The sequence below is a fragment of the Lepisosteus platostomus genome, chromosome 8 (assembly GCF_059453375.1).
Source record: "Lepisosteus platostomus isolate fLepPlt1 chromosome 8, fLepPlt1.hap1, whole genome shotgun sequence".
Classification (NCBI taxonomy): Eukaryota; Metazoa; Chordata; class Actinopteri; order Semionotiformes; family Lepisosteidae; genus Lepisosteus; species Lepisosteus platostomus.
Window position 1 is genome coordinate 31,391,755 of NC_142618.1, and position 26,403 is coordinate 31,418,157.

General features: G+C 38.6%; 2 protein-coding genes across 5 annotated transcripts in view; both read left to right on the forward strand.

The window, feature by feature from the left end:
• The first annotated feature begins 2,988 nt into the window (after window positions 1–2,988).
• LOC148657198 (E3 ubiquitin-protein ligase TRIM39-like) lies at window positions 2,989–12,369 on the forward strand. Of its 2 annotated transcripts, XR_015940893.1 has the most exons (7): window positions 2,989–3,371; window positions 7,920–8,015; window positions 8,626–8,877; window positions 9,201–9,223; window positions 9,463–9,599; window positions 10,422–11,434; window positions 11,607–12,369. XR_015940893.1 is itself a non-coding variant. In XM_088643130.1 (6 exons), exons 1-6 carry the CDS (start codon window positions 3,204–3,206, stop codon window positions 11,048–11,050), a joined length of 1,305 nt encoding a protein of 434 aa, XP_088499256.1. In that variant the 5' UTR covers window positions 2,989–3,203; the 3' UTR covers window positions 11,051–12,369. The 2 variants fall into 2 exon arrangements, 1 of the variants encoding a protein (XP_088499256.1); XM_088643130.1 differs by having other exon boundaries at window positions 10,422–12,369.
• Window positions 12,370–14,978: 2,609 nt separating this feature from the next.
• Window positions 14,979–26,403, forward strand: part of faim2a (Fas apoptotic inhibitory molecule 2a) — a 32,825-nt gene continuing 21,400 nt past the window's right edge. The window contains exon 1 of one of the 3 annotated variants that reach the window (XM_088643131.1): window positions 14,979–15,081. The gene's annotated coding sequence lies outside the window, so the exon portion shown is untranslated. The other 2 variants (XM_088643132.1, XM_088643133.1) reach the window with 2 other exon arrangements.

A 26,403-nucleotide genomic window follows, 5' to 3' on the forward strand; every position in this document is an offset into this window, starting at 1 on the left:
GTGATACTGCTCTGGCACACTACCTGGGAAAGCCTTTCACACTATAGGGACAGATGAGCTAGGGAGTCCTTTGAAACTGCAATGGCAGACGGATTTGTTTTGGAGACCCGTGGTACTGCTAGTCAGATGGGTTTTGGAGATCTGCAGGGTGCGAGCTCAAACATGACTTAGTCTCTATTGTAACCAGAATCTAGTACATTTTCGGAGACTGAGGGAAGTTTAGGTTAACAGACATACAGGCAGGTAGAGGGTGAGGGTTACCTGCACAGGTCGGCTAAGGAGAATAGGATTACCTGGGAACCAGGAAGAGAGTGTGTTCAGGACAAGCACTACTGTGGTTAAAGGGTGTGTCACACAGTGACAAAAGTGGGGGTAGGGCAAGTATTTTACTTGCTTCTTACCAAAAGATATTCATCCGAAATTAGATGTAAAAGTTTTTATAACTATAGAGAAGGAAAAAGGTAGGCAAATGTACATTCTTAATTCAAGCTGGATTTATTTTGTCTCTCGACAAATCCAGACTTTAAAGGTTTAATGTACTTAAGCCATCTAGACCAATATTTGACAAATTTATTCATCTGTAATTTAAGTGAAAATGTTAATTTTTTCATTATATATATTTCATTAACTAAATACAATCCTTCGTTGCTGGTAAATCCAGGAGAAGCCACTTTCTTCTCTCAGATTTTGCAGGTAAAAAGACTATAGTCTATAAGAAAATATAAAAAATAATTCCAAACAGATATTCATCAGTACTACTCAAGTGAAAATACAAATTGCCAGATGTAAAGGGTAAATACCTTTGAAATATGTTCTCCAGGATTACATGTAAATCTTTTCCGAAGAGCCTTATTTTAGGGCTCTCCCAGAATAAATACCAATGATTACCTTCTTTGTTTCCTACATTTAGAGTTTCCCCCAGTATGGTGTGCCTACTGCCCTGGAGTAATAAACAATTGAACAATATTTTTCCAGCAAAACTCTCTTTTTTTGAAATCCTAACTTTACTTTCTTTCACCCATTTATCTTTTATATTCTCCATAGAATGTGATTTATTTTCCATAAAATCATTAAACAGTCTACATATAATACCCTCATATGATTCTGATTTGTAGGCTTCCATAACTATTTTCTCCACCACACCATCAACAATTTCTAGTTCTCCCTTCTTAATATTACTGTTGAAATAGTAGTGCTGTTCAAGACATCTATAAGAATTATGATTCTCCAAATGGTGTCTTTTAAAAACTGACAAATTTGTAACTGATTCTTATCCATTATGGTACAAAATACCGCTATTACTTTTGCTATCCACACTTTAAATCTATTATCCATTCTATTTGGTATAAACTTTGTATCATAGGTGCACCATCTGAGTACCTTCACTACATCTCTTAAGTGATACTCTTTTATACCTGTATTCCATACCTTTAGTTGGAGCTTTATCCATGCACTATTTATTTGTTCAGTAAATTTATCTAAATTCTTGTTACCTAATAATGCCTGAATAATAAGGGATGATTCAATGTCTTTCCACCTGATTTGATCATCTGGATTACAGGAATTAAGAATGATCAGAGTGTAGTATACATTAATTTCAAACGATTCAATTCTAGAACTAAAACTCCTGAAGGGGGGGTAGGTTCCATCTCAGTATATCTGCTTTTTAATTTTAGTTTTACAATGTCCATAATTGCTGATAATGTAAAAATTGTATTTTAACAAAAAGACTTCTAGATATAAAGTATCATTGGGTGGGGTTATACACTGATGGGGGTGGAGAAGAGTCCTCTTTACCTGTAAAGCACTTTGAGTGCAGTGTCCAGAAAAACGCCATATACTGTAAGTGTAAGTATTATTTAGTCGGCTACAAAGTATCATGCATTTTGGTTGCACAATCTATATACCTGTGAGATTAATTCTTTGTCAAACGTATAACAATATTTTTGTAATTACCTATGTAGAAACGTTATGATTCTTTCTCATAATCTGTTACTCACACATGGTTTTCATCCACTTTTTGTTAAACTGACTCTAAGTTTCCATATAGTAACCATTGTTCGGTGGTCGTCCTGCTTCTTTGCTCTTTAAAATTTTCCTCAATTAAAGCTCTTACAGTGACAGTAAAGCTGGAGCTCATGTTCAAAGATGCACCAACATACTGTTTGCGTAGCACATAGTCAAGACGTGACATGTGGGATTGCCTGACTGGTTTATCTAGGCCTTGGAGCAGGAGAGGGTTCTGGAATGGGGAATAGACAATGCATCATTACATCTGGTAATGTGCATACAGTCACTTGGTAAAATAGCCCCCGCCATTACCTCTGCCTACATCTAAGACTCCACCATGACACTCCCACCCTCCATTTTGAGTCCTGAGCTCTGGCCAGCAAGGGGCTTTAAAAGCCACAGAAAAATGAAGAATTTAGGGGGACACAAACTGCACCTCTGGGCACAGGAAAGGACTCCAGACACCAGAGGAGGGACTCTACAGAGAACAGCAGCAGAGGAAGGCTGAGGCATCGTCTTCCTCCCCTTACCCTGTGTTTGTTGTGTGCAAACAGGGTAGGGAGAGTGTAATGGGGCATATTTAATTTGATTTAATCGAGTCAGATAATCTAACGCTTTGTTGATCAAAAACAAGTATCATACATTTTGGTTGCACAATCTATATACCTGTGACATTAATTCTTTGTCAAACGTATAACAATATTTTGTAATTACCTATGTAGAAACGTTATGATTCTTTCTCATAATTTGTTACACACGGTTTTCATCTACGATTTGGTAAAAAAAAATATGAATATAAGGGAAAAAATAAATTGAAAACCTTAGGTTTAGAATTAATGAACAAGTAAGTGGCATGAAGAACAGAAATGTCTTTTGAATGTCGAAGTGAAATTATTTTTTATGTAGCAGCGGGAGGAGTTCTGACACACCTGCTTGAATTCCTGTTAAATACGCGTCAGTATATATGAGTCAGCCAAACTGGCACTGGCTAACAAGTGTACCAGGTTCTTGGCGAGCCAAGGTCAACTTTAGTTTGATTCTGCCGTTATTTGGCCCACAGAACTTTAAAAGTTGAAAACAACTAAAAAATACTCCTACCAGGTATTTTGCCCTGGTAAGAGAAGTCGAGAGTTTTATTTTTTTATTTTGACTTTCCGATTTCATTCGCACAGGACTGTGTAATATCAGGTACGATGAGCTTCACTATCCCGGATAACTCGGTGGCTTGCACGGCACACAACAAAGGTCTGATAATCTACTGCCGGACTTGTGATTACTGTGTCTGTGCGGACTGTCTAGTCAGTGCGGAACACCGTGAACACGAATTCAAGTCCCTCTTGGATGGCTACAAACAACAAATGGTATTATTATTATTATTATTGTTGTTGTTGTTGTTGTTGTTGTTGTTGTTGTTACATTCTGTTGGTGATTTGAGCAATTGTCTGACAGAGGGGTTCTTGATTTTGCTTTTCTCACCTCCGTGGCTCCGCAGTGTCCATTGAGTAGGGCGTTTTACGTGGTTTCATTAATCCCAAATATTAATGAACCAGACTGTGATATTTTATCATACAATGTTGAATAGTGATCGGAATAGTGACAGTGGTGGAAATTTATGTGTGAGCACATTCGCTAGTTTTCATTTCTTCTCTGCAAACCATAGAAGTTAATGCGCGTCTTATGTCCTTTGTACAAGACATCTAAAAAACCTGTGATAGTGTACTCACATTATTACATGGGAATATTAATTTATAAACCTTTAACCAGACTCATTGTAACATTTTGGCATAGAAACGTAATTAATATATTTCGTTTAAATAAATGTGGATACATTGTAAGTGAAAACTTTCCAATTTGCAGACGATTAAATTTCACTGGCAGTAAAGAAAATGGTAGCACGTGAAAAATCTTTTAACTAAAGCACTTATTTGTAAGAGGCGGACGACGTTTTTGAGACGAAATAAGATCAAACTGTTATATACTGAGAGAAATGAGAAATTCAATGATTATTGAAAACAATAGCGTCTGTTTAATCTTCAAAGCCTTACAATATAGAACATCAACAGGAATGCGTAGAGTCAGAAGCACACAGTAGCTAATGTGGTTAGTTTCTGATTTTTGTTCCACCTCAGCCTGCAGTTACATCATAGAAAAACAGTTTTCATGTTAACTGTTCAAGATACGTGCTTTTCTAAAGGCACTGGTTAAAATCCAAACTAAATGGAAGCTTTCTGTTTCATTGGCATTGGATGTTTCTGAGAAAGCTAGTGGGTGGGTTGGTCAGTGTTAGAACTGAAATAGCATGATGATGAAAGTTTTTAAATGTTTTTTTTAAATCTCTGTAAACTCTTAGGTAGAATGACTTGTTCACACCCAGGGAAGATACAGTGCCTTGCGAAAGTATTCGGCCCCCTTGAACTTTTCAACCTTTTGCCACATTTCAGGCTTCAAACATAAAGATATAAATTTTTTATTTTATGTGAAGAATCACCAACAAGTGGGACACAATTGTGAAGTGGAACGAAATCTATTGGATTTTTGAAACTTTTTTAACTAATAAAAAAATGAAAAGTGGGGCGTGCAAAATTATTCGGCCCCTTTACTTTCAGTGCAGCAAACTCACTCCAGAAGTTCAGCGAGGATCTCTGAATGATCCAATGTTGTCCTAAATGACTGATGGTGATAAATAGAATCCACCTGTGTGTAATCAAGTCTCTGTATAAATGCACCTGCTCTGTGATAGTCTCAAGGTTCTGTTGAAAGCGCAGAGAGCATCATGAAGACCAAGGAACACACCAGGCAGGTCCGTAATACTGTTGTGGAGAAGTTTAAAGCCGGATTTGGATACAAAAAGATTTCCCAAGCTTCAAACATCCCAAGGAGCACTGTGCAAGCGATCATCTTGAAATGGAAGGAGTATCAGACCACTGCAAATCTACCAAGACCTGGCCGTCCCTCTAAACTTTCAGCTCAGACAAGGAGAAGACTGATCAGAGATGCAGCCAAGAGGCCCATGATCACTCTGGATGAACTGCAGAGAACTACAGCTGAGGTGGGAGAGTCTGTCCATAGGACAACAATCAGTCTTACACTGCACAAATCTGGCCTTTATGGAAGAGTGGCAAGAAGAAAGCCATTTCTCAAAGATATCCATAAAAAGTCTCGTCTAAAGTTTGCCACAAGCCACTTGGGAGACACCCCAAACATGTGGAAGAAGGTGCTCTGGTCAGATGAAACCAAAATCGAACTTTTTGGCCACAATGCAAAACGATATGTTTGGCGTAAAAGCAACACAGCTCATCACCCTCAACACACCATCCCCACTGTCAAACATGGTGGTGGCAGCATCATGGTTTGGGCCTGCTTTTCTTCAGCAGGGACAGGGAAGATGGTTAAAATTGAGGGGAAGATGGATGCAGCCAAATACAGGACCATTCTGGATGAAAACCTGTTGGAGTCTGCAAAAGACCTGAAACTTGGACGGAGATTTATCTTCCAACAAGACAATGATCCCAAACATACAGCAAAATCTACAAAGGAATGGTTCACAAATAAACGTATCCAGGTGTTTGAATGGCCAAGTCAAAGTCCAGACCTGAATCCAATCGAGAATCTGTGGAAAGAGCTGAAAACTGCTGTTCACAAACGCTCTCCATCCAACCTCACTGAGCTCGAGCTGTTTTGCAAGGAAGAATGGGCAAGAATTTCAGTCTCTCGATGTGCAAAACTGATAGAGACATACCCCAAGCGACTTGCAGCTGTAATCGCAGCAAAAGGTGGCTCTACAAAGTATTAACGCAAGGGGGCCGAATAATTTTGCACGCCCCACTTTTCATTTTTTTTATTAGTTAAAAAAGTTTCAAAAATCCAATAGATTTCGTTCCACTTCACAATTGTGTCCCACTTGTTGGTGATTCTTCACATAAAATAAAAAATTTATATCTTTATGTTTGAAGCCTGAAATGTGGCAAAAGGTTGAAAAGTTCAAGGGGGCCGAATACTTTCGCAAGGCACTGTATGCCAGTCCTCTTCATTCCATAATTGACCTGTTTACTTAACCAACTTAACATGGTTCATTATGTAAAGAGGAAAGCAGTGTGTAATATAACACGGGTGTCAGTTTCAATAGCGCAGCACAGAAACAGAAATCTCTTGATCTCTCACCTCCTATAACTGATCTAAATATTGTCTCAGGTGAAGAGAGTTTATACACTTTTATATCTCATGCAATAGGACAAGATGTAAATCTTTTTTAGGCTCAAATGCAAGTGTTAAATTGTTACTGTCATAGTCATATAATTTGCCCACTTAAAATAAATGGATCAGAGTGGATCAGAAATGAAGTCACAGTGGTTTTGGCTCCAACCCAAGCCAGAGGACAATGGTAGCTTATTTTGTAAAATGTGCTATGCTGAAGAGTCCTGTTTAAAGCCAGGGGTAGGCAGTGTTCCTTCTTATATTGCTAAATATATTGCAATATAAGGTGACCTAGCTAGCACTTCAGTATTGCAATTGAACTTCAATCACTTAGTTGATGCTACTGCTGAAGATCATTTAATATCATAGAAGAGTCAAAGTTGTCTGCGCTTGACCTATACCAACGTTTTTTTTAAATGAAACATTCCCATCAGAAGAACCTGATTATGAAGAATCATTTCTTTACACTCTGCTTTCATGAAATCGTGAACCATTAATAAGCACATCAGTTGTATGATCACAGATTTATAACAGTTCAATACCTGAACCGTGACATTCTTCTAGAGAGTTTAAAGACCTGTTCTCTCTTGCTGGAAAGTGAAAGAGTCCTCACTAGTTCACACCAGTGTAAAGCACAGAATGGTCTATACAGTCAATCCCCAGCAATATTATATTGATCACAATATTGTAGTGCCATAGTAGTTCTGTAATTCCATTGGTAGCAATGCAGGGAACTGCCCTGCACTCCCTTTCAGCAGCTGGATGGCAGAGGAGGCTAGACTGAGAAGATCAGTTGCAACATAAAGAGGTTTATTGCCCTCTTCTAGTATAGTAGTATAGTGGGCATGCTACTAGGGGAGAGAGAGAAAGAGAGATATGTGCAAACGCCGTTTTCCATAAGCAGGACAATTAAGTTTAAGGTGATAGGTAGTTATGAAAAGCGGACACATTGGGGACAGAATTATAGCACACCTGGTGTGTGGTGCGGTACGAACAGATCACTCTTGTTGATTCTGCTGAGAGGGCCTATAGAGGCTACAAATACAGGTCATTAGCACTTGGAAGCTACAATATTTGATTTGCCTCCTTTAGGCATGAGAAAGGAATGCTAGATTCTCCCATCAGATGAAGACTAAATCCCTGTGCTCAAGTCCAGGAATTTGCATTTCGGTTCATTGTTTGTGTGAATGACATACAGAATATTTTTCTGAAGTTAAGTAATTTAAATAACCCAAGTACTACAACTGAGGGTTGGGTTATTCAACCTGTAGTTCTCGGAATCCACTCCATCAAAGAATTTCTTCCGATTTCATTAAGGCACTGCAAAGGAAATCAATACAAGCTGTGGGTCTTTGTGTGGGATAAACATTAGTCTTTCTGTATTAATTCCTTACACTTGTATAGCGCTTTTCTGGACCCTCCACAAAGTGCTTTACAGATAACAGGGACACCCCTCCATCACCACCAATGTGCTTCCCCACCTGGATGATGCGACAGCAGCCATAGTGCACCAGTACACTCACCACAGATCAGCTATCGGTGGAGAGGAGAACAGAGTGATGAAGCTAATTTATAGATAGGGATTATTAGGAGGCCATGATAGGTAAAGGTACTTATGGACTTAAAGATTGTAAGGTAAATGATATTGACGATATTCTGATATTACTGGTGACAGTGATGGTAACAGTAATTTCTATAATGTGATCTTTTTGTAGAATGAGTTGAAGAAAACCGCCAAGCAGCTGAAGACTGACCTGAGGATCACGGGAGATGTCGAGGCACAAATTGTCAAGGCAGAGAATGATGTAGAGGTAGGTGGGAGGCCTAAAAGTTGTAGCATGTCATGAATTTTGAAATGTGTCACCTCCCATACTGATGGAACTTAACTAGGAAAACATATTCATTCCTGAGAGTGGATATAGAAACAACATATACTAACAAGAACAGACTGACAAAGTCTGCAGATAATCACAAGCATTATAGTGTTACAGGTATTGATAAATGACCAGTATCAAAGAGCTTGCAGGCTGTGGTTATGTTGAAGGGGGGATGGACTGGTTAATATATTGAGATGTCGTATACCGTAAGTGAAAAACAGAAGACACCTGAATTCAGGAGGATGGGATTTTAAGTTGTGTATATACTGTAGGTATTTGGTAAAATATACACATTTTGAGATGAATGCATGACTAACATTATTGATTTATTTAAATGTAATTTTGTTAAATCTGTTTCTACACATGAATAAAAAATAGGAAAAAATATCCAATTTTAAAATTTTCCTAGATGTGTTTACTATCAGAGATGACAGAAGAATGAATGTACATGTCTGTATTATACACTGTAGGTGTTCCTCTGTGCCTGGCACATTGGTAATGTCATTGGGGTGTTCTGATGGCCTGCTGTGCTTTATATTCGCAGGACATGGTGGGGAAAGTGAGAGAGTCTGTGGCCAATAAATATCTGGAGCTGCGGAAGTTGATTGACAACAATGAGAAGAAGACCTTTCAGCTAATAGCAGCCGAGCACAAGAGCATTCGGCTGCAGCTGGAAAGATGGAAAACGGACTGTAATGCCTATCAGAACAATGCCACAGAAATTGCAGAGAGTGCCGAACAAAAGAGCCAATTGGCAGAGAAAAGCAATGACTGCTCCATTGTCACTGAGCTGATGGTAAGGCTTCTTCAGGTCATCAAGACCCTCCTCTCTTACTGAGCCACAGCTCTCATCTTCTGATGCTCTGTAAGAGGAAATGAATGCAGAAAACAGTTTAAAACTTCATCAAAGCCTGTGCTTAATATCACATAAACTAGGTGTGGATCAGCAATAATTTTATAATTAGTTTTAATGTGCTTCTTTATCTTAGATTATTAGAAAATAAATATGCACTTAAGACTTACATGCATATTCTTATTCTTCCTTATATTCGATATTAATGTCTTTACCTTGAAGCAAATTGTATTTTATAATTATATTATCCTCTTTTTTTTCTGCAGGACATCAGTGCACTCAAATTAAGGTAAGATGCAGCCTCAACTCTGAACACTTATGCCTAAAAGGCTAAAACTCAATCAGAAAATCTGAAATATGCTGATAATGACCCATTCATCTTAACATCTTTACACAAACTCCTGTAAATAATACATGCTTTTGTATACAAACTGGAGCCCAGAAGTAAAACTAATGTTCTAAAAACACAGCAGTTAAGAATATAATCTTCAGTATCCTTAGATTGACTTATTGTTTCTCATTCTTCAGTGTCAAATCTTTGGAGTTCTTCATTCAGCGCCTCAAGAAGGAAATGCGCTTTGACCACCACAGGCTGGCAATTCTGGAGAAGTCAGTGGAGCACATTGTTAGGAAGAATATGGAGCTCCTGCCGCGTCCTTGGGAGTGTAAGTGAGGAGCCCAGTGGAGAGTACTGCCAATAATAAAACCACACAGAGGACTGTTGCCTTAGTTAGCAAAGCTGCTGCAGAGATACTAGTTGATCAGTTGTTTCATCTGATTTGGGCAACAGCTGTAAATTCATTTTTTTGTAGGATTAGTAAGTGGAAATAGCAGGATGAAACCATCAGTCACGCAACACAGAAATCCATCTGCAGTGTGAAAATAGCAGTGAGTTGATGGAGGATTGGGCGTTTCCTGAAAGAGTTTTGCACTGATAGAGTATAGCTCTGCTGTTTCCATTCCAGTGTCAATCTGCGAAGGAAAATTAGAGGATCTCTAGCGGGTATCAGAGGATACCCATGTGCTTGTGTTCACTGCTGCTTTGTAACATGCAAGTACAATGGGCAGTCTAGATTTCTAGTTATTGACAGTCGCAAAGTAGAATTTTTCAACAAATAGTATGAAATTTGATTGCCTTTGAACTTAATAATCTTTACTTTAAACAGCATTATTCGTGTCTCCTCAAAATTCTTTATAATAAAACAGGTTATGTTATGCAGAAACTGAAGAAGAGGTGGTTGGTAAAAGTCAGTTTTCAATAAATCCCTAATTGGCCAACATTTGGGTCAAGTAAATAATGAAGGGTGAACTATGCAATTTAAACCTTGGTGGAATCAACATATTACTATGGCATGAACTGATGACCCCCCCCCACCCCTAAAATTATACCAAAGCAGTGCAGGCACAGAGGTCTAGTAAGAATACTCTATCTTGGAAGAAAAAATGTGTTTTTTAATTTATATTGTATATTTATAAACCTTCTTTAGATGCTGTGGACCTCATGTTTGACGAAAACACCGCTCACAAAAACCTCCAGGTTTCAGAAGATAAAAAACAGGTCTCCAATGTCTCTTCGCCCCAGAAGGCCCGAAATACGGACGAATGGTTTGACATCAGGCCATACGTCCTTGCCACTAATACCTTCTCCAGTGGGCAGCATTACTGGGAAGTGGAGGTGCAGGGCATGGCAAACTGGTGTGTGGGAGTGGTGTACGACCACAGAACATGCAAAGGAAGCGAAGCAGCCCTGGGTCTTGACAAGAATTCCTGGGGCTTGCAGATGTTTGATGGGGATTTCTTGGCCATGCACAATGGGGAGAGTATCTTGCTGGAAAAGTGGAATGTGTGTTACCGTGTGGGGATCTTCCTTGACTATAACAATGGGTACCTGACCTTCTACTGTATTAATAAAGCACAGCCCATGCATACCTTCAGGGCCAAGTTCAAAAAGCCTCTGCGCCCAGCCTTTGGCATCAACTCTGATTCAACTCTGCTTCTCTGTAACCTTGTGCCAGAGGAAGACCCAGCTGGATCAGATCTGGGCTTTGAAGAATCCATGCCTGAGCTTGAGGAGACAAATGACTCCTCTAGCTATTCAATGGCCGGTAGCCAATGACATCAGTCCAGCAAAGCAGAGCATCATGATGCAAGGACATGAGATGTCTTATGTCCTGCGTCCATGCTCAGGCCAACTTGAGTGGACTTGAGTACTCTCAACTTGGTATGAAGTTTGCAAAATGTATGCTGGGGGTCAACTCTGCATTTCTAGAATTCGCCGACTTCTGCAAGTTATTACATGGACTGGGAGGTTGTGATTGGTTTTGTTGTGGGAGGTGAACAGGATGTACTGTAGGTAACCAGTGTAAACATCACTGATCATCATAACATTGTACTGTAACCTGCTGTAATAATATTATAACTCGCTACTTTAAATTTAAGCACTTTGGAAAAATTGGGGAAAAAAGCAGAAGTAAAGAGAGAGAACTGTTTTGATAAAGAAGTACAACAATTATGAATGTGAGAAGGTGATTGAGAAAGAAGGTCTTTTTTAATTTAAGGTGTTGTAAGGGGTAGTAGTTTAGTTGTAAGAATGATGTATGAATTTGTTTTTAATTATTCCTATTTATATTCTTCATGTCATAGTTAGAAGTGATAACTGTTTTGATTTTCAGCATATAATCATACTCATACAGGCTATCATATACTAAAATAAAATTGTATAATTTTATGAATGAGTCTCAGACAAGAAAGTTAAAATGGAACATTTGGTATGAGTCTCATTGTGTATTTAACTGAAGTACCTCTACATAAACAACCAATGCTTGGTGTTGGCACCATTCGTTCAGACACAAGCAAACAAACATTGTAGCACAGACTTATGGAAAAGAAATAACTACAAGAAGAGAGGTGTTTTTATTGGTGGGTGATGTTCTCATACTCGCCTACCCAAGCTTTCCAACGGTTGCTTGACTGTACAGAGATATACAGTACAGTACATAACTGTATGCAACATAGGAAATTCCTTACTAAACAGTGTTGAGTATGGAAACTACTTATTTGATTGTACAGAAATATCTGATAGTTCCTTATTTTACTCTTGTATAAATTGATCCTATGAAGTGAACAGACACAGACTGAATTCACAAATGTGTATCAATACACCCATCCAATTAACAGCAAGCAAGTACTGTAAAGTGTAGTGTTTGTAATGTATTTTGCAAAATGAAAGACTTGATAATATCTGTATTGAAAAGGTTAATGAACAATGTATTATTGCACTTCTTTACTTTTTTCTTCTGTGGTTTCTTTTTTCTATGTTTTATTTTATTAAATACAATATGACTCCTGTGTCAAAATAAATAGAAGAACTTGCTGTCTGATTTTATTTATTTTTTCTAATATCAGTTATTTAATAAATAAAGATTTAAATCACCACTGTGCTTGTTTTTCAGTTATTATTATTATGGACTGGTGTCCCAACCAGGGTATACACTGCCTTGTGCCTGTTATTTGCTAGAATAGGCTCCCTAAATTGGATGAAGTGGTTATAAAAGGCACATCTATACATTTTTTATGTCATGATATATAGACTCATTCAGGAGTGATTATATCCTTATCAATATAATTTTCTATGTACAATATACTGCTCTGGGAGCTGATATGAGAAGTGTCAGCAATACCACTATTAGCAAGATCTTCCTGTACAAAGAACATTGATGACCCCAGTTACACATTTACTTATAGAGCTATATCTGTTATCCACTTATTAATTTCTGCATCCTACAGATAGTAGACATCAATCTGATAACAGCAGGAAGTATAATTATATTACAGTATATTAAAACTAGGAGATGCTTTTATAATTCTGAACAAAGATTAGATCAGAACTTCCCATACATAGTGCAGTGTTATTTAATTCTATCAATAATTAAAATTACTAGTAAATGCACTACAAAGCGCCACATGGAAATATAATTCTGAAATTTCGCAATTTAAATTTTTAAGCAGGTTTCATATTCCAAAATCTCCAGGTGGGTAAGGGGGGATTTGAGGAAGGCTAGATTGTATGCCTGTATGGTGTGTTAGCAGCTACGGACATCTCAGGACATCAAGGGCCTGTTATGGCTCAGTCTCTTGCAGCTGAATGCCAGTAGTCCTTCGTCAGTTGTAAGAGTTGAATTTAGCCAGGTCACCAGTGTTAACACACCTGATCTTTTGAAAAAACATATGATCCTAAATGTCCAAGTAGTCAGGACCTTGGATTCATGTCTCATCTGGAGGACGGCGCCTTCTAAAGCATAGTTTCCCCAGTCAGCATACTCATTCATTGGTTTGGAAATTCTGGTTCAGAGAGTAGAGCACCCCCTACAGGTCCCCAACACTGGTAGCAGCAGCAACCGGTACTTCCCTGGCAGTTTCCCACCACAGTACTGACAGACCTCACTGGGCTTCAGGTGAAAAGATCGGGCCACAAGACTAACCATACAATCTAGAGCTTAAGGTAATGTCCTGCACTGAACTCTTTTAGTCTTGAGCCAAGAAGATTACTTGGGGACCCAGTACGAGTATTCAAGATCCTCAAAGGTGTGTATAAAGTCAACCCAGCAGGTTTCACAGGGTTGTGGGACTTTAGAACAAGATACCCAGCCATGTTGTTGAATCTGCCTTATTTCAAGAAACAGCTTATGAGATCCTTCAATGAAATAGTAACTGCCAGGAGTCTCCTCTTGTTTTTAAACTTTCTGATGTTCTTATGGGGTGAAAGAGCAAACATGATTTACAATGACAAGAATGAAAAAGTGGTGCAATTCCAGACCTGGGATGCTATCTGCAAGGAGTTTGGATGTTCTCCTTGTGTTCATGTGGGTTTGTGCTTGGTGCTCCAGTGTCCTTCTAGAGTCCAGAGACATACTAGTAGGTTAATTGGCTTCTGGAAAGTTGGCCCTGGTATATATGTGTCTGTGTTGTGCCTGTGTGTGTCCTGCAATGGATCCATGGTATATCCTGCCTTGCATCCAGTACAGGCTCTGTGACCCAGTATTGGATGAAGAAATTAGAAAATGCATGGAATGTAATTTAACAAAGTATATTGACAAAAGAAGCTGACCCTTTTGATAATAATATTTCAAGACATTTTTGCAAACGAATTTGTTTTCTAATTCACACTAGAAAACCCACAGCATCCCTCACTCTGTTAAATGAGCACTTATTCTCTGCCCTTAATAGTTAATGTGATATGTGATAGTATCAGAATCTAATCGCAACCTAAATATTTTAAACTGCTATTAATTTTGTATTTCTTTACCTCGAAAATTCTTCATGTGGGCTTATCTCCACATGTTCTCGAAATGCAAAACCCCCCAAAAAGGATCTAAAGTAAAACACAAACCTTTCTAGCACAGTGCTGATGAGATTTTCAGCACAGCTCAAGAATTTACAGGCCTGGAGCTGGGTTGAAAAAGGTCAGTAATTCAGGCCAAAGGGAAGCTGCTGGACCTGTGTGTGGTGTCACACTGGTGTTGGCTGCTGTCACCATCGATTCACAGCTGCATTTCTCTCATGTCCCAAGGTGCTTGTGTTAAAAGAGACTACATCAGGTTTTAATCAAACTTACTTCTCAGTCATTTAATTGATGTAACTATGTACTGAATTGGTGAAAATGTCATTTCCTCCCATTTTTTCTAACAAACAAACAAACAAACAAACAAACAGCTGCTCACCTGCAATTATATGTAAACCCTACAGGACTACAACACCTGAAGGATTGAAGTGACCACGCAGCTTCATGTTTAGGTACTGGAGTGAAAAACAATGTCACTTGGCATTAGTACAGTATTTTATCTGACTTTTGAATAGTTTTGTGAACAACACATTCTATTTCTGTAACTTTTTTTCTCAGGGTATATCTGAGCTAGAACTACAGTAACCCATTTGACATCCTGGCAGTAGAGAATGGGTCGTGTATATAAACTGTGTATATACTGTACATAAAAACCCCACTTCAGATTCAATCCACTACATTTCCCATAAACTAAATGTGAGACGCAGCTGCTAGGATGTGCGTCAGAGCTGGGGGTTGGGCTCGTTGTGTTGTGGGTTTCAGAGTAGAAGTCACCTGAAGAACTGTCACGGATCCGTATATCGCAGGTAAGCGCGTTTGTTTTAAATCGCTATTATTTATTTGGCTATAATTGTGTGAGCAGCATCACTTATGCAGCGTTTTATTTATTATTGACCGAAATCCTATGCTGTTTTATTGAAAAAAGAGCAGAAAACAGATAAGCGGATGTCGTGGTTCTGTGTAAAATGTTTTACAGCGGTGCGATTTATTTGTAAAACAAACAATAGCAAACAGCAATCCAATCGGTTGCTTTTCCTCTATTAATTGACAGCGTGAGGCTGTAGCGCTCAGTACAGTGTTTTAAAGCAACAAATGATTCATGTCCTGGTACATGCAAAATAAAAAGAATGGCGCAGAGAGAGAGAGAGAGAGAGGTGCTGTTCGCCCATCATATCCAACACACACTTACGCTACTATTGTTTCGGTCCGCTTTTGCAGTAATGTAGCATGCAGGACATCTTTCTTATCCGCTTGCAGAATGCGCCTTTATCTAAAATGCTCCGGGTTACACTTTGTCATTATTATTTATTTAGGGCAGGGCCAAAGACATGTTGCAACCTAGTAAAAAAAAATCTTACAGTAGCCTAATCGATCTTTTTAAAGACGGACACAGTCAGGAAACGTGACATCTTAATTAGTTTATTGGAAAGTTCACCTCTTCAGCCATGTCTTTGCAAAAAGACAGATATGATCAGTGTTCTCAGGTGAGATCTGATAGGGCAGTTTTGTTTGTATTTTCTTTTGCAAGTCAAGGACTGAGGGGCTTCTGGGTGTTCATTTTTTGGTGAACAAATTATTTTTGACTTTTTAAAATTTTTAATCAGGTACCCAAACTCTCACACTGACACCCTTCTCGTCCTTGCCCACCATGCATATATTTTTCCTGGATGTTGAAACTGTCTTTGCCAGAAACATTTCCTATGTGAATATTTTTTTTAAGAGAATAATGTCACTCTCTAAAATACATGCAGCATCATTCATGCTGGAGTGATCGTTTGATCCTGTGATCTTTGCAGCTCTGGAATACAAAGTTTAATCAGAAGGTAGGGGTACCTATCTTCCAGTGCTGAGAACCATATGCTGGTTGTCTTCTGCTGCTTGACTGTGTGCAACTACTTCTGTCTTAATAAATACATAATAATTGAGAGTAGGAACAGGCTGGCCCCGTTATCTCGTTAAGACCCCTTCATAGCCCTAAAAGATGCTTATGGTTTCTGTAGTTTGTCTAATTCTTAGTTTTCCACATTTTGTTGTAGTTAGAAGGCCCTGTGCAATTACTTTATTACTGCAATGCTCAACCTACTGTAGGACTGGAAATATTTGATATTTTACATACAGTACATGTAATGTAATGTGTATAGACAACTAGACAGCTGAATTAGTTTAATCAGCTAGTTAAAATGTAACACACAAACTATATTCTAAATCAGTGGTACTTGTGATTGAACAGTTAGTCTTTTGGTGTTTAAGCTTTTAATGACTATTGGAAAAGTTATTGTCTTAGTGATGCATATTGTCTTTGTTTCCATGTCTTCAATCACAGTGAATTTTAACATTCCCGTGAAATCTGCAGAGTTGTGACTTTCCAGGCCCAGGAATGAGTATCACTATTGTAATTTCTTAATTTAAAAGCTCTAAAAGAAGAAGTAATAGAACAGCATTTTGTTTGATGGAGGACTCTAGTTTACCCTTTGTACTTCTGTGTCACTGTCTGATTGATTTCATATCCTGTTCATCTTTTTTGTGTTTATGCAATCATTTTTTCTGAAAGTTTAAATCAATAAAGTTTGTGTAGTGTGCTATAATTATAATTAGATTGACACAAGAGCATTGATCAGTCACAAATATATCCATCACAGATAGCACACCTTTCTGACCTTCAGCTATCCTGTGAATGACCATATTACAGACAAGCAATATTTTTTTCTCTTCTCAGTTTTTGTAACAACCTCAGTCCAGAACAAAATAATTTTGACTGGCACAAGGTCTAAGAGTAATACAGTAGGTAAGCTCAACTCTGCTAGCCAGGGAATGCAGACTTTTCTCATGTTTCTTTGGTCATGCATCGCTTATCTCTAGGAAAGTTTATTCATTTTGCTGGGTGACCCTAATATTTGAATCGGAAAATGTTTCTGTCATAGCTCTGAGAAAAGCGAATTTTTGGTTTTCATGGGGCTATAGCCAACAGTTATTTTTTGGTGTTAAAATATTCTTCCATTTTTGTTTTTGTTAAAATCTTCTAAGTCACATGTTAAATGATTATGATATTCTAAGAATTGCAATTAAAGTTATAATTTGATGAATTTCCTAAATATCAGTTCAACTTAATTCAAATAGACAATAAAATGCAGATGATTTAATCAAGGAATGTTGTGCTAAAAATATATAATGCGCTGATAAGGCCTCATTTAGAATATCCTGTACAATTATGGTCATCGTGTGCTAGGAAAGTAATTGCAGCCCTGTAATCACCAGAGAAGAGACACCAGATACATTCAGGGGCTTAAGCCACTGTCTTACACTGACAAGCTGAGTGAACTTTGGGAATACAGAACAGGTTATCTAGTTGGTTGCTGAAGTTGATACCCTGGCTTCCTTGCAAGAAAGCTGGATAAGATCTTTGTATTAATTAACTCCTAACAGTCAATAAAAAGTGGATGGGCTAAAGTGCCTCCTCTCATTTCTAACCTTTGTTAAGTTGTGGTTATTGCTTTTTCTTATTTCTAAGGTGCAACCAATCGTTCCTGGAATCATTCTTGGCCTTTGTGATACTAAGTAATTAAAATGACTAATTAACCATCCGTTCATTTTCTAGCCCCTTTGTCCAATAGAGGGTCGTGGGGCAGCTGGAGCCTTTCCTGGCAAGCAACGGGTGCAAAGCAGGATAGACACTGCCTGTCCATCTCAGGGCAGACTCACACAGTCACACAAGGGCCAGTTTTCCCAGATGTCAGTTAACCCACCAGTATGTTTCTGTACAGTGGGAGGAAACCTGGAGTCCCCGGAGGAAACTCACGTGAACACAAAGAGAGCATACAAACTCCACACAGATAGCACCCTATGTCCTGAATTAAACCCAGGGCCCTGGTGCTGTGAAACAGGAATGCTAACATCTGCACCATTGTGCCATATTAATTAATTGATGTGGGCTTAAGAACATAGGGAAGTTTGACCTAGTTAAAATGTTACCAATCCCAGGGTCTCATTTGGCCATTTCTTGAAGATTGTCATGGAATCAGCTTGAAAAGTGTGGTTGGGAAGTTTGTTCCAGACATTCCATGACTCGTTGTATAAAGATGTCCCTTTTGTTTTTCGACCTGCATGCATTTACCTGTTATTTCCACTTGTGACCTAGGGCCTTTGTTCTGTCTGTTGTGAAGCATGATGTAGTCTATTGGCTTTATCAATATGCACTGTGGCAAGGCTGTTCTGAAACTTGCCTTCAAGCTTTGATTCCAAGATGGATTCCTCTTCGCAGCGCCCCTCCTGTGTTGATCAGGGAGGCTCTGGAAAGCCTCATCCCATTGCTTTGTTGATTTCTTAGAGATTCTGAACATTTACTTGAATAGGAGAGACAGTGGCCTCCTCCTTTCCCAGAAAAAGAAGACCAAACAAGGAAGGCAGACATGCTTGATGGCGTTTTGTATCATGCTTGTATCCAGGACTAAGTGCAACACACATCATTTTTGGCATAATTTCTTCGCACAAGAACTGTAACTATACTTGATGCACAGGCTGCCCATCTGCTTGTTGTAAATGTCTAAAAACAGAGCAGTTTGAAAGGTAATTTTTGAGCTGGAGTAACTGAAGTAATGTAAAACTTAAATTCATAGAATCAAGCTGTTAAATCTGTAATACCTGAGCAGGTGAAAAATGTTTGATCCTTCTGAGTGTTCTATTTATGCAGTATGTAGCTCTATGTTGGCAAAGTTACATTGAATTCATCTTCAAACATTATGAGGTGTTTTAAGTGGTGCTGCCAGTTAACTTTTGTGGTGTCCCTGTGTTGAACAAAGAAACTGTGACACTGCAGTGGGTTTAAATATAGACCACGCAGAAATGAAGGATCCTGGGAGAAAGCCAGTGGTGTGTGAAGTTATTCCCTTGTTGTATTTGACACTGAGGTACTGTACTTGGAGTTACTAATCATGTAAAATAAATCTGCCAGCTCTTATTTATATAAAGCTTTGCACAGTGATATTTCAACAGTATAAGTCAAAAGAAGTCAAGGAAGTTAGAGATTTCCATTGCTTATAATATTTATCCTTTTCAAGTTGTCAACACTGCAGGGTATCATTTACTGTAAGCTAAGATAGGTGCTGCTTTATTTAAGCCTTTTTAGTCTGTGTTGAGAATTGCATTGATAGATAAGTTAGAGTTTAAACAGTTTCTATATATGTATACCTCATCCAACTAAATGATAGTGTTTATTTGAACAAAGCTAATGTATTAGCATTGTTTTTACATTGGGGAGTATGGAGATGCAGCTTTAAATGAGGAAATGGTTTCTTATATTTCATAAAAGGCAACTGTGGAACTGTGACCAATGTGTGCATATAATAACATGTTTCGATGTGGTGGTGCATTGTTCAGATAATAACATCACTGTTAACTAACAAATTGTTATTTTTTTTAAATTAGGTTATATTATAGGCCATGGTGTTTATTTTGTTATTAAGGAATAGTGCTAGTCTGATTTATGAATTTATGTTGGTAGATGAATGTATTCATGATTTTCTTGTAAATAGAAAAAAAAAGAAAAATCTTTTTTCAGGAATTCATTTGCATGTGGTACAGCGTTGTTTTACTGAACAAAAAGATAAATAAATACTCTTGAACTGACATTTTATCCATTGGTATTAAAGAAATGTAAAACAATGACACTGCTGGGAATCACAATTTCAGCTGAAATGTAATTTTTGAATTGGACTCTGGAGACGTTGATCAATGTGCTGGTCCAGAAACAGTTTCTTTGATTTATTTAGTCATATATTTTTTTGTGCTGTAGTGTCCATTTTCTTTCATGATTCTGACACAGTCTGCTGCAGTTGATCATGTTAATGTCAACATGATAAAATACTCTAAATGTCTTAATAGTAGATAACATTGTTTACTTTTAACCTTTATGTAATAAACTATCACTGTGAATATAGCATTATCCGAATTGATGATGGGCGGCATGGTGATGCAGTGGGGAGCGTTGCTGCCTCACAGCGCTGGGTCCCTGGGTTCAATTCCTGAGGTACTCTCTGTGTGGAGTTCGTACGTCCTCCCTGTGTTTGCATTGGTTTCCCCTGGCCTGTCTGGTCTCCTCTTACAGACATACTTGTAGGTTAATTGATTCCTGGGAAAAGCAGCCCTGGTGTGAGTGTGTGTCTGTGTGTCCACCCTGTGATAGACTCCAGACTCTGCTTGCACCCAGTGCTTGCTGGGATAGGCTTTGGCTCCCCCACAACCCTCTATTAGAAACGCAGTTAGAAAATGGATGGGTGGAAGAACTGATGATAGGTACATTATGACTTCTGTAGATTAGTCAAGATCCAAATGATCATTCACCCAGTACCCAGGAAACAATGAGGGTTGTCTGTTTCTAAAGTGCAGTAGCACGATTAGTAGCAGGATCACATCAGCATCTTGAAAATTGAAATTAATGTAAATTAATGTAATTTCACAACTGGCAACCCACTGAAGCTGAGCAGGTGTGAGCCCGGTCAGTACCTGGATGGGAGACCTCCTGGGGAAAACTAAGGTTGCTGCTGGAAGAGGTGTTAGTGGGGCCTGCAGGGGGCGCTCACCCTGCGGTCCATGTGGGTCCTAATGCCCCAGTATAGTGATGGGGACACTATACTGTAAACAGGCGCCGTCCTTCGGATGAGATGTAAAACCAAGGTCCTGACTCTCTGTGGTCATTAAAAATCCAAGGGCATTTCTGGAAAAGAGTAGGGGTGTAACCCCAGCATCCTGGCCAAATTTCCCATTGGCCCTTCCCAATCATGGCCTCCTAATTCCCCTCTATGAATTGGCTTCATTACTCTGCTCCTGGTCAGTCTCTCATCAGGTCGTTTAGCCATCTTCATATCTGGCTAGTAATGTATTGCAGGCTGTTACAACTATTCCCTCGTCTTCTCTTAGCAAACCTTCTTGATAAGGGTAGAAAGTAGGTTTCCTGGATTCTTAGTCAGCTAGCAAGTTCTAGTAGTGCATTTGTTACATTTCTCCTGTGACTCAGTGTCACCCAGTTCATGGGTGGTGTTACTCTCTGCTGACAGATTGTATTATCTCTCTCAAGATCTCTGAGATACTTTGGCACGATTAAACGGCTTAAAAGGAATAATGTTGTCAAAAACTGGCTTGACTTCTCTTGTTTTTTTTATTTCCCCTTCGTAAGAAATGAAAACATTGTCCTGCCGAACAGATGAGTGATTTTGTCATTTCTCAGGTTAAAGCCCTGCTGTTTTGCTTTGATTTTCCTCAGCTCAAAAGCTGACCATATAAACAAGTACGAAAAGCAACAAATCCCCTAACTGGCAGATGAACCAAGCCGAACAAACCATTGGTAGCTCCTGTAGCCGAAGGTCATGGAAGGAAAATTTCCAGGCAGACTGACAGTGCCGATCAGTCCAAAGAACTTGACATAATCAGGTGTTCAATACGAAACAATCAGGTTTAAAAAGATCAAATAAATTATATTGCGGTTAAAACACCTTGTATTGACTCTGGGCCCAAATTAGCCTTTAAAGTTGGTATTCAAAATACACTTTAAATTATTATGAATGATCCTTCTGAAATGAATGATCCTTCTTCTGTACAATTATGTGCTCCTCAGAGACACTTACAAAGAAGGCGACAGCAATAAGATGTTCTTGAATAAGACACATGGGGTCTTTGACGCCGGTGAGAAGTTAAAAAAAAATTGTGATCAACTTTTCTGTTTTGGAGACGCTAAATATTTTGACAGATCAAAAATGAACCGCTCTTCTACAATGTCAAGCCCCACCTACAGTATGTAGTATGTTTGAAAGGGATGACAAAATAGCACTTTTTGAAAAACAAACTGCACAGATAAATAAACCAAATGAAATAATCACATCTGTTGTTGTAACTGTGCGCACCTCGTCCCTGTTGGTCCCATTCATTCAGCCGAATGGGTCCGTGTACAAATGTGTGTGAGTGTTGCTGGGCTAACCCTGCTATGAACTAGTGTCCCAGAGACAGTGAGCAGAAAGTCATTGGCTCTCAGTCTGCTTAGTTGTACAAAATCCACAATATGCTTTAACCTGAATAACGGCTTTTTTAGTGGGATTACTGCATGACATTGTTTCCCTGTTGATACAGTATGACTTCCTCAGTGTGAAGATGTGCTTTTTAGATTCTTTAGAGTAATTGACATAAAAGTCAACATCAAGCAGAGTAGAAAGTGTAATTTTATTTTCTGTTTCAGAGCTGTTAAGGTCATTCAGTCGTCCTTTTTTATAATCGGTGTTTTAAAAACTATGCCTTTGACATGTGTGGCTGTGTAAGGCATGATATGTAAACACACACTAAATCCTAAAATTAGGTCTGTTTATTCAAAGGAGCACAAATATAGATTGGAAAATCACAGAAATTCCAGTGGCTGTTTCAATCAGAAACAGCAGGCAAAGGTAAATCGTTATTGAGCAGGTTTCAGGTGGGAGATATGCAGGTTGCATATAGTGTTTCTATTAAGTGTTTTTACAGCCTTTTTCACAACACAAAAGCAACTAATCCCGGTTTTTACTGCTTTCCTTGAGTGTCTCGATGACAGCTTTGACATAAGCAGAGCTTGCAGGCCTGCCAGATGACGCAGCTTCACTGTATTTGGTTTGGCCTGGCTCTCCATGCCAGAACAGGAGTGTGAGGTGGAATTGGAGGGGGCCACACCAGGCTCTTCCACAGTATTTGTCTTCGAGCTGTGTGTTCTGGCTGCTGGTGACTAGACAGGGAACTGGCATCTAGGCGTAGCTCTGTGGACAGCAGTGGGGGCGATCTGAGGTGCCTTATTCACTTCATTGTATTAGATGAGACAATAGTGATGTTTGAATATAATATGATATCATGTAATTTTGACTAATCTGTGTGATGGACTGGTGTCCCGTCCAGGTTGTATCCTGACTTGTGCCCGTTGCTTGTTGGGATAGGCTCAGACTTCCCTACTATCCTGATTGGATAAATATACAGTTTTGGTAAAGTCCTGAATAGTGCTTTTTTTTTCTTTCAATTGCAAAACAGGAGATTTACTCAACTAACATTTCAGTTATTAGTCCCAGTATAGAACCTGTCATCACAGAATACAAGTGCAAGAATATTCTTTCACATATTCCACTTTCTCAAGATCAGTGATCAGATCAGTTATTAATAATTCTATAATGTGTATATGTGAAACTAGAAACAGGCCCTAATTCTAGTCTTGACAGCAGTCCCTGTGTTTACCATAGCAAGCTGTAAAAGCTTCTGTAACCTTTAGATGTTTGTAATAAAGGACTCTTGTGTTATGCTGGGAACCTTAATGGAAGCAGCTCCATGATGGACAAAGAGATTATCCAATTTAAACAAAGGGGTGAAATATAGACTTCTTTAAGCAATGTGTTTTTGATTTAAGGGGCTTAGTGGGAAGCATAAAAAACTATGTTAAAGTTTAATGCTCAAAGGGCCATGCAGCTTTTCTTGTTGTGCAGTGTGCTACACTATAGGCTGCTGTTTCCTAAGGTTATTTGAAGAATTTGTGTTCATGCTTAGGGTTGTGATGTTTCCCGACATCTGTTGGTGATCCACAATCCACTGGGCAGCATTGAGATTTTGGAATCCCCTTTCATGAAGATCTCTTCAAAGAACTTCATATCTGAACACAAAATTCTTATGTCGTGTTTCTAATATTTCTAGGAAATTTGGTTTGAGTTCAGAAACTTAAATCCACAGAGGCACAGGAATATACTGACAAACAACAGGTTTACCTGTAGCCACATATTTAAAAATAATGTGAAGTTATTCAAGTTTGAGGGGGAAATCGAAAAAAGCAGCCTTTTTTAAGAGCGGCTTTTTGCAGTGAAAGTGATTACTGTCATATTGCAGTAATCTGACTTTTCTGATACAGCTGACACTAGGTAGAGAGCCGGAGGGTCAGTCTTTGCATGCCAAACCCAGTAAACCAGGCTAACTCCACCAACCCTAGTGCCACTCTGCCAATAGCGTGGCATGGATTGGTTAATCCTGGTCACGCTTGACTGAAGGCAGCCCAGGACTGAGCTGTCAATTCCTGGACTGTAGGACATGGCTTCAGAATAGCCATATTCTCTGATTGGTTCATTTGAAATCCCCCCATGACCATCTGTGACAAGCAAAAATGCATTCCTTCCATAGCATTTGATTTTGTTCCATATCACAGCTTAAAATGGCAAAAAGTAGTTGTAGTTGTACTTTTGTCTTTGAATAGTTAAAAGAGTTAACATATTGCTTTCAATATCTTAATAATTTCCAGTATACATAGTGCTTGGCCAGGTGATTATGTATAATTAGTATAATTACTGTACTATGCTGCATTCATTGTCTGATCTATATGTGGTGATTTTATCCTATTTAAACCGCAGTTTAATTTGTGGTTTTTCACTTGGGTATTAGAATGTCTGTGATTTCCAGGTTTCTACTATACATTTTAGTCCATAATTGCTTATAGGATCACAGTTCAGCAAACATACAGTAAGTCATTATATTTCGGGATAGATGACTGACTGGAATGTGTAAGATGGTTAGAACTCTGTTGCTCTTTCCAACAATGTCACCTTAAAAAATATGATAACAATAAGAGTTATTAATATTATTAGAGCCCAGATTCCTCTGGTGTTGTATTTCAGTCAGACATGACAGTTATTTCATATTTTCAGTAAACAAGTTTGTGTTTGGCAACTTTTTTTTATATCTAAAGGTATAGTAAAGTGCACTATTGTTTTACTGCTTAAGTAAATAAATGCAGGTTGTCAGGCAATAACAAAATTGTGGTATAACTTGCACTACCAGTTAACTGAATGAATGCCAGGAGCTAGTAGCAGATATGCACACCTAGATGCAGCTTTTCTTTCAGAGAAGAGAATCCTCAGAATTTTTTTAAACCTTTTTGGTTTATGTTTTATTGTTTTGTAGACAGGTTTCAATCATTGCTTGAACTTGTATTCCAACTCAAGCTACTGAGCTGACATGCCCAACTAAACTCATCATCTCTTAAGTAACCAGGTGAAAGTTCAATGTTAGTTATGTTTTTAATATTTTACTTTCATTTCTCTATTCTTTTCTTATTCCCTTGTGTGTTATGTATCATCTCAGATGCTAGGCAAATATGGTTTCTCTACATCCTGCCCAGAAAAAAGAAAAAAACCCAAGAGAGCACACTATCCTAGCTTATTATTATTTGCTATCTATTTTTCACTTAACTAAGATGTTTTAATTTATTGAGACCCAACACTGTTTGTCACAAAAGGATTCTATTTACAATAAAGAAATAGCACGAACAGCAATCAGAACAAAAGTTTGAAATTGGTAGAAGCATAAAAATGTGCATCAAAAATACACAGTAGAAAAATGACACTGATCAAGCATGAAGGGTAGAAATCTCTCTATATGTGTCTTCTTGAATTTAGGCTGTCTTCAATGTATTTTTAAAATAAAATGTCAGACATTTGTGAAGGGACAACAAGTCCTGTCAGGATGGGAGCTGTGGTCTGAACTGTATTTCCCAGGAAGCTGTGGGCCATGTCCTGTTACACTCAGTCATCACCTGACCAATCGTCTTGTCCCAGCTGGTCAGGTGATGAACTATAAAACAGGAAGCAGACTCTTCCAGTGGTCATTCGGAATCTGCTGGCTGGGGGAGAGGGGCAGAACCACTTGACTGCCCTGCTGGAGTGAGTGAAAGAGCTGAATCAGTGCCTGATCCCAGGAGGTGTTCTTATTTGGGAGAGTCTCTGAGAGTGAGAAAAAAGGAGAGATTTGAATTTTTGAGTGTTTTCTTGAGTTTCTTGGAGAAAGACTCCGAAGGTGAAGTTTGTAAGCAGCTTATCTTCCTGGTACATACAGTTTATTGAGAGAAGAGAAGAAATGTAGTTAGTAGCTCAAGAAAGAGCTTGGACTTTTGATTTGCTTTATGTTTTGTTGTGGACTTTTTTAGTGCTGTAAATAAAGAGCACTGGTTATGGACCTTGTGGCTGTGTGTGTGTCTGTTTTCCTAAGAAATGCTAGTAGCTTGCACCCCAATCTCTGGGTGTGTTCAAATAAAAATTAATTTATTGCTTTCTGATTCACCTGAAAATACCAGGGACTATTCACCACTGAGAGATCTA

Bases quoted from the DNA above. Each gene is read 5' to 3' on its own strand.
- LOC148657198 (XM_088643130.1), top strand. From the start codon at position 3,204: ATGAGCTTCACTATCCCGGATAACTCGGTGGCTTGCACGGCACACAAC. The intron at 8,878-9,200 runs GTAAGGCTTCTT...TTTTTTCTGCAG, and splicing joins CCATTGTCACTGAGCTGATG to GACATCAGTGCACTCAAATT. The intron at 9,600-10,421 runs GTAAGTGAGGAG...AACCTTCTTTAG, and splicing joins CCTGCCGCGTCCTTGGGAGT to ATGCTGTGGACCTCATGTTT.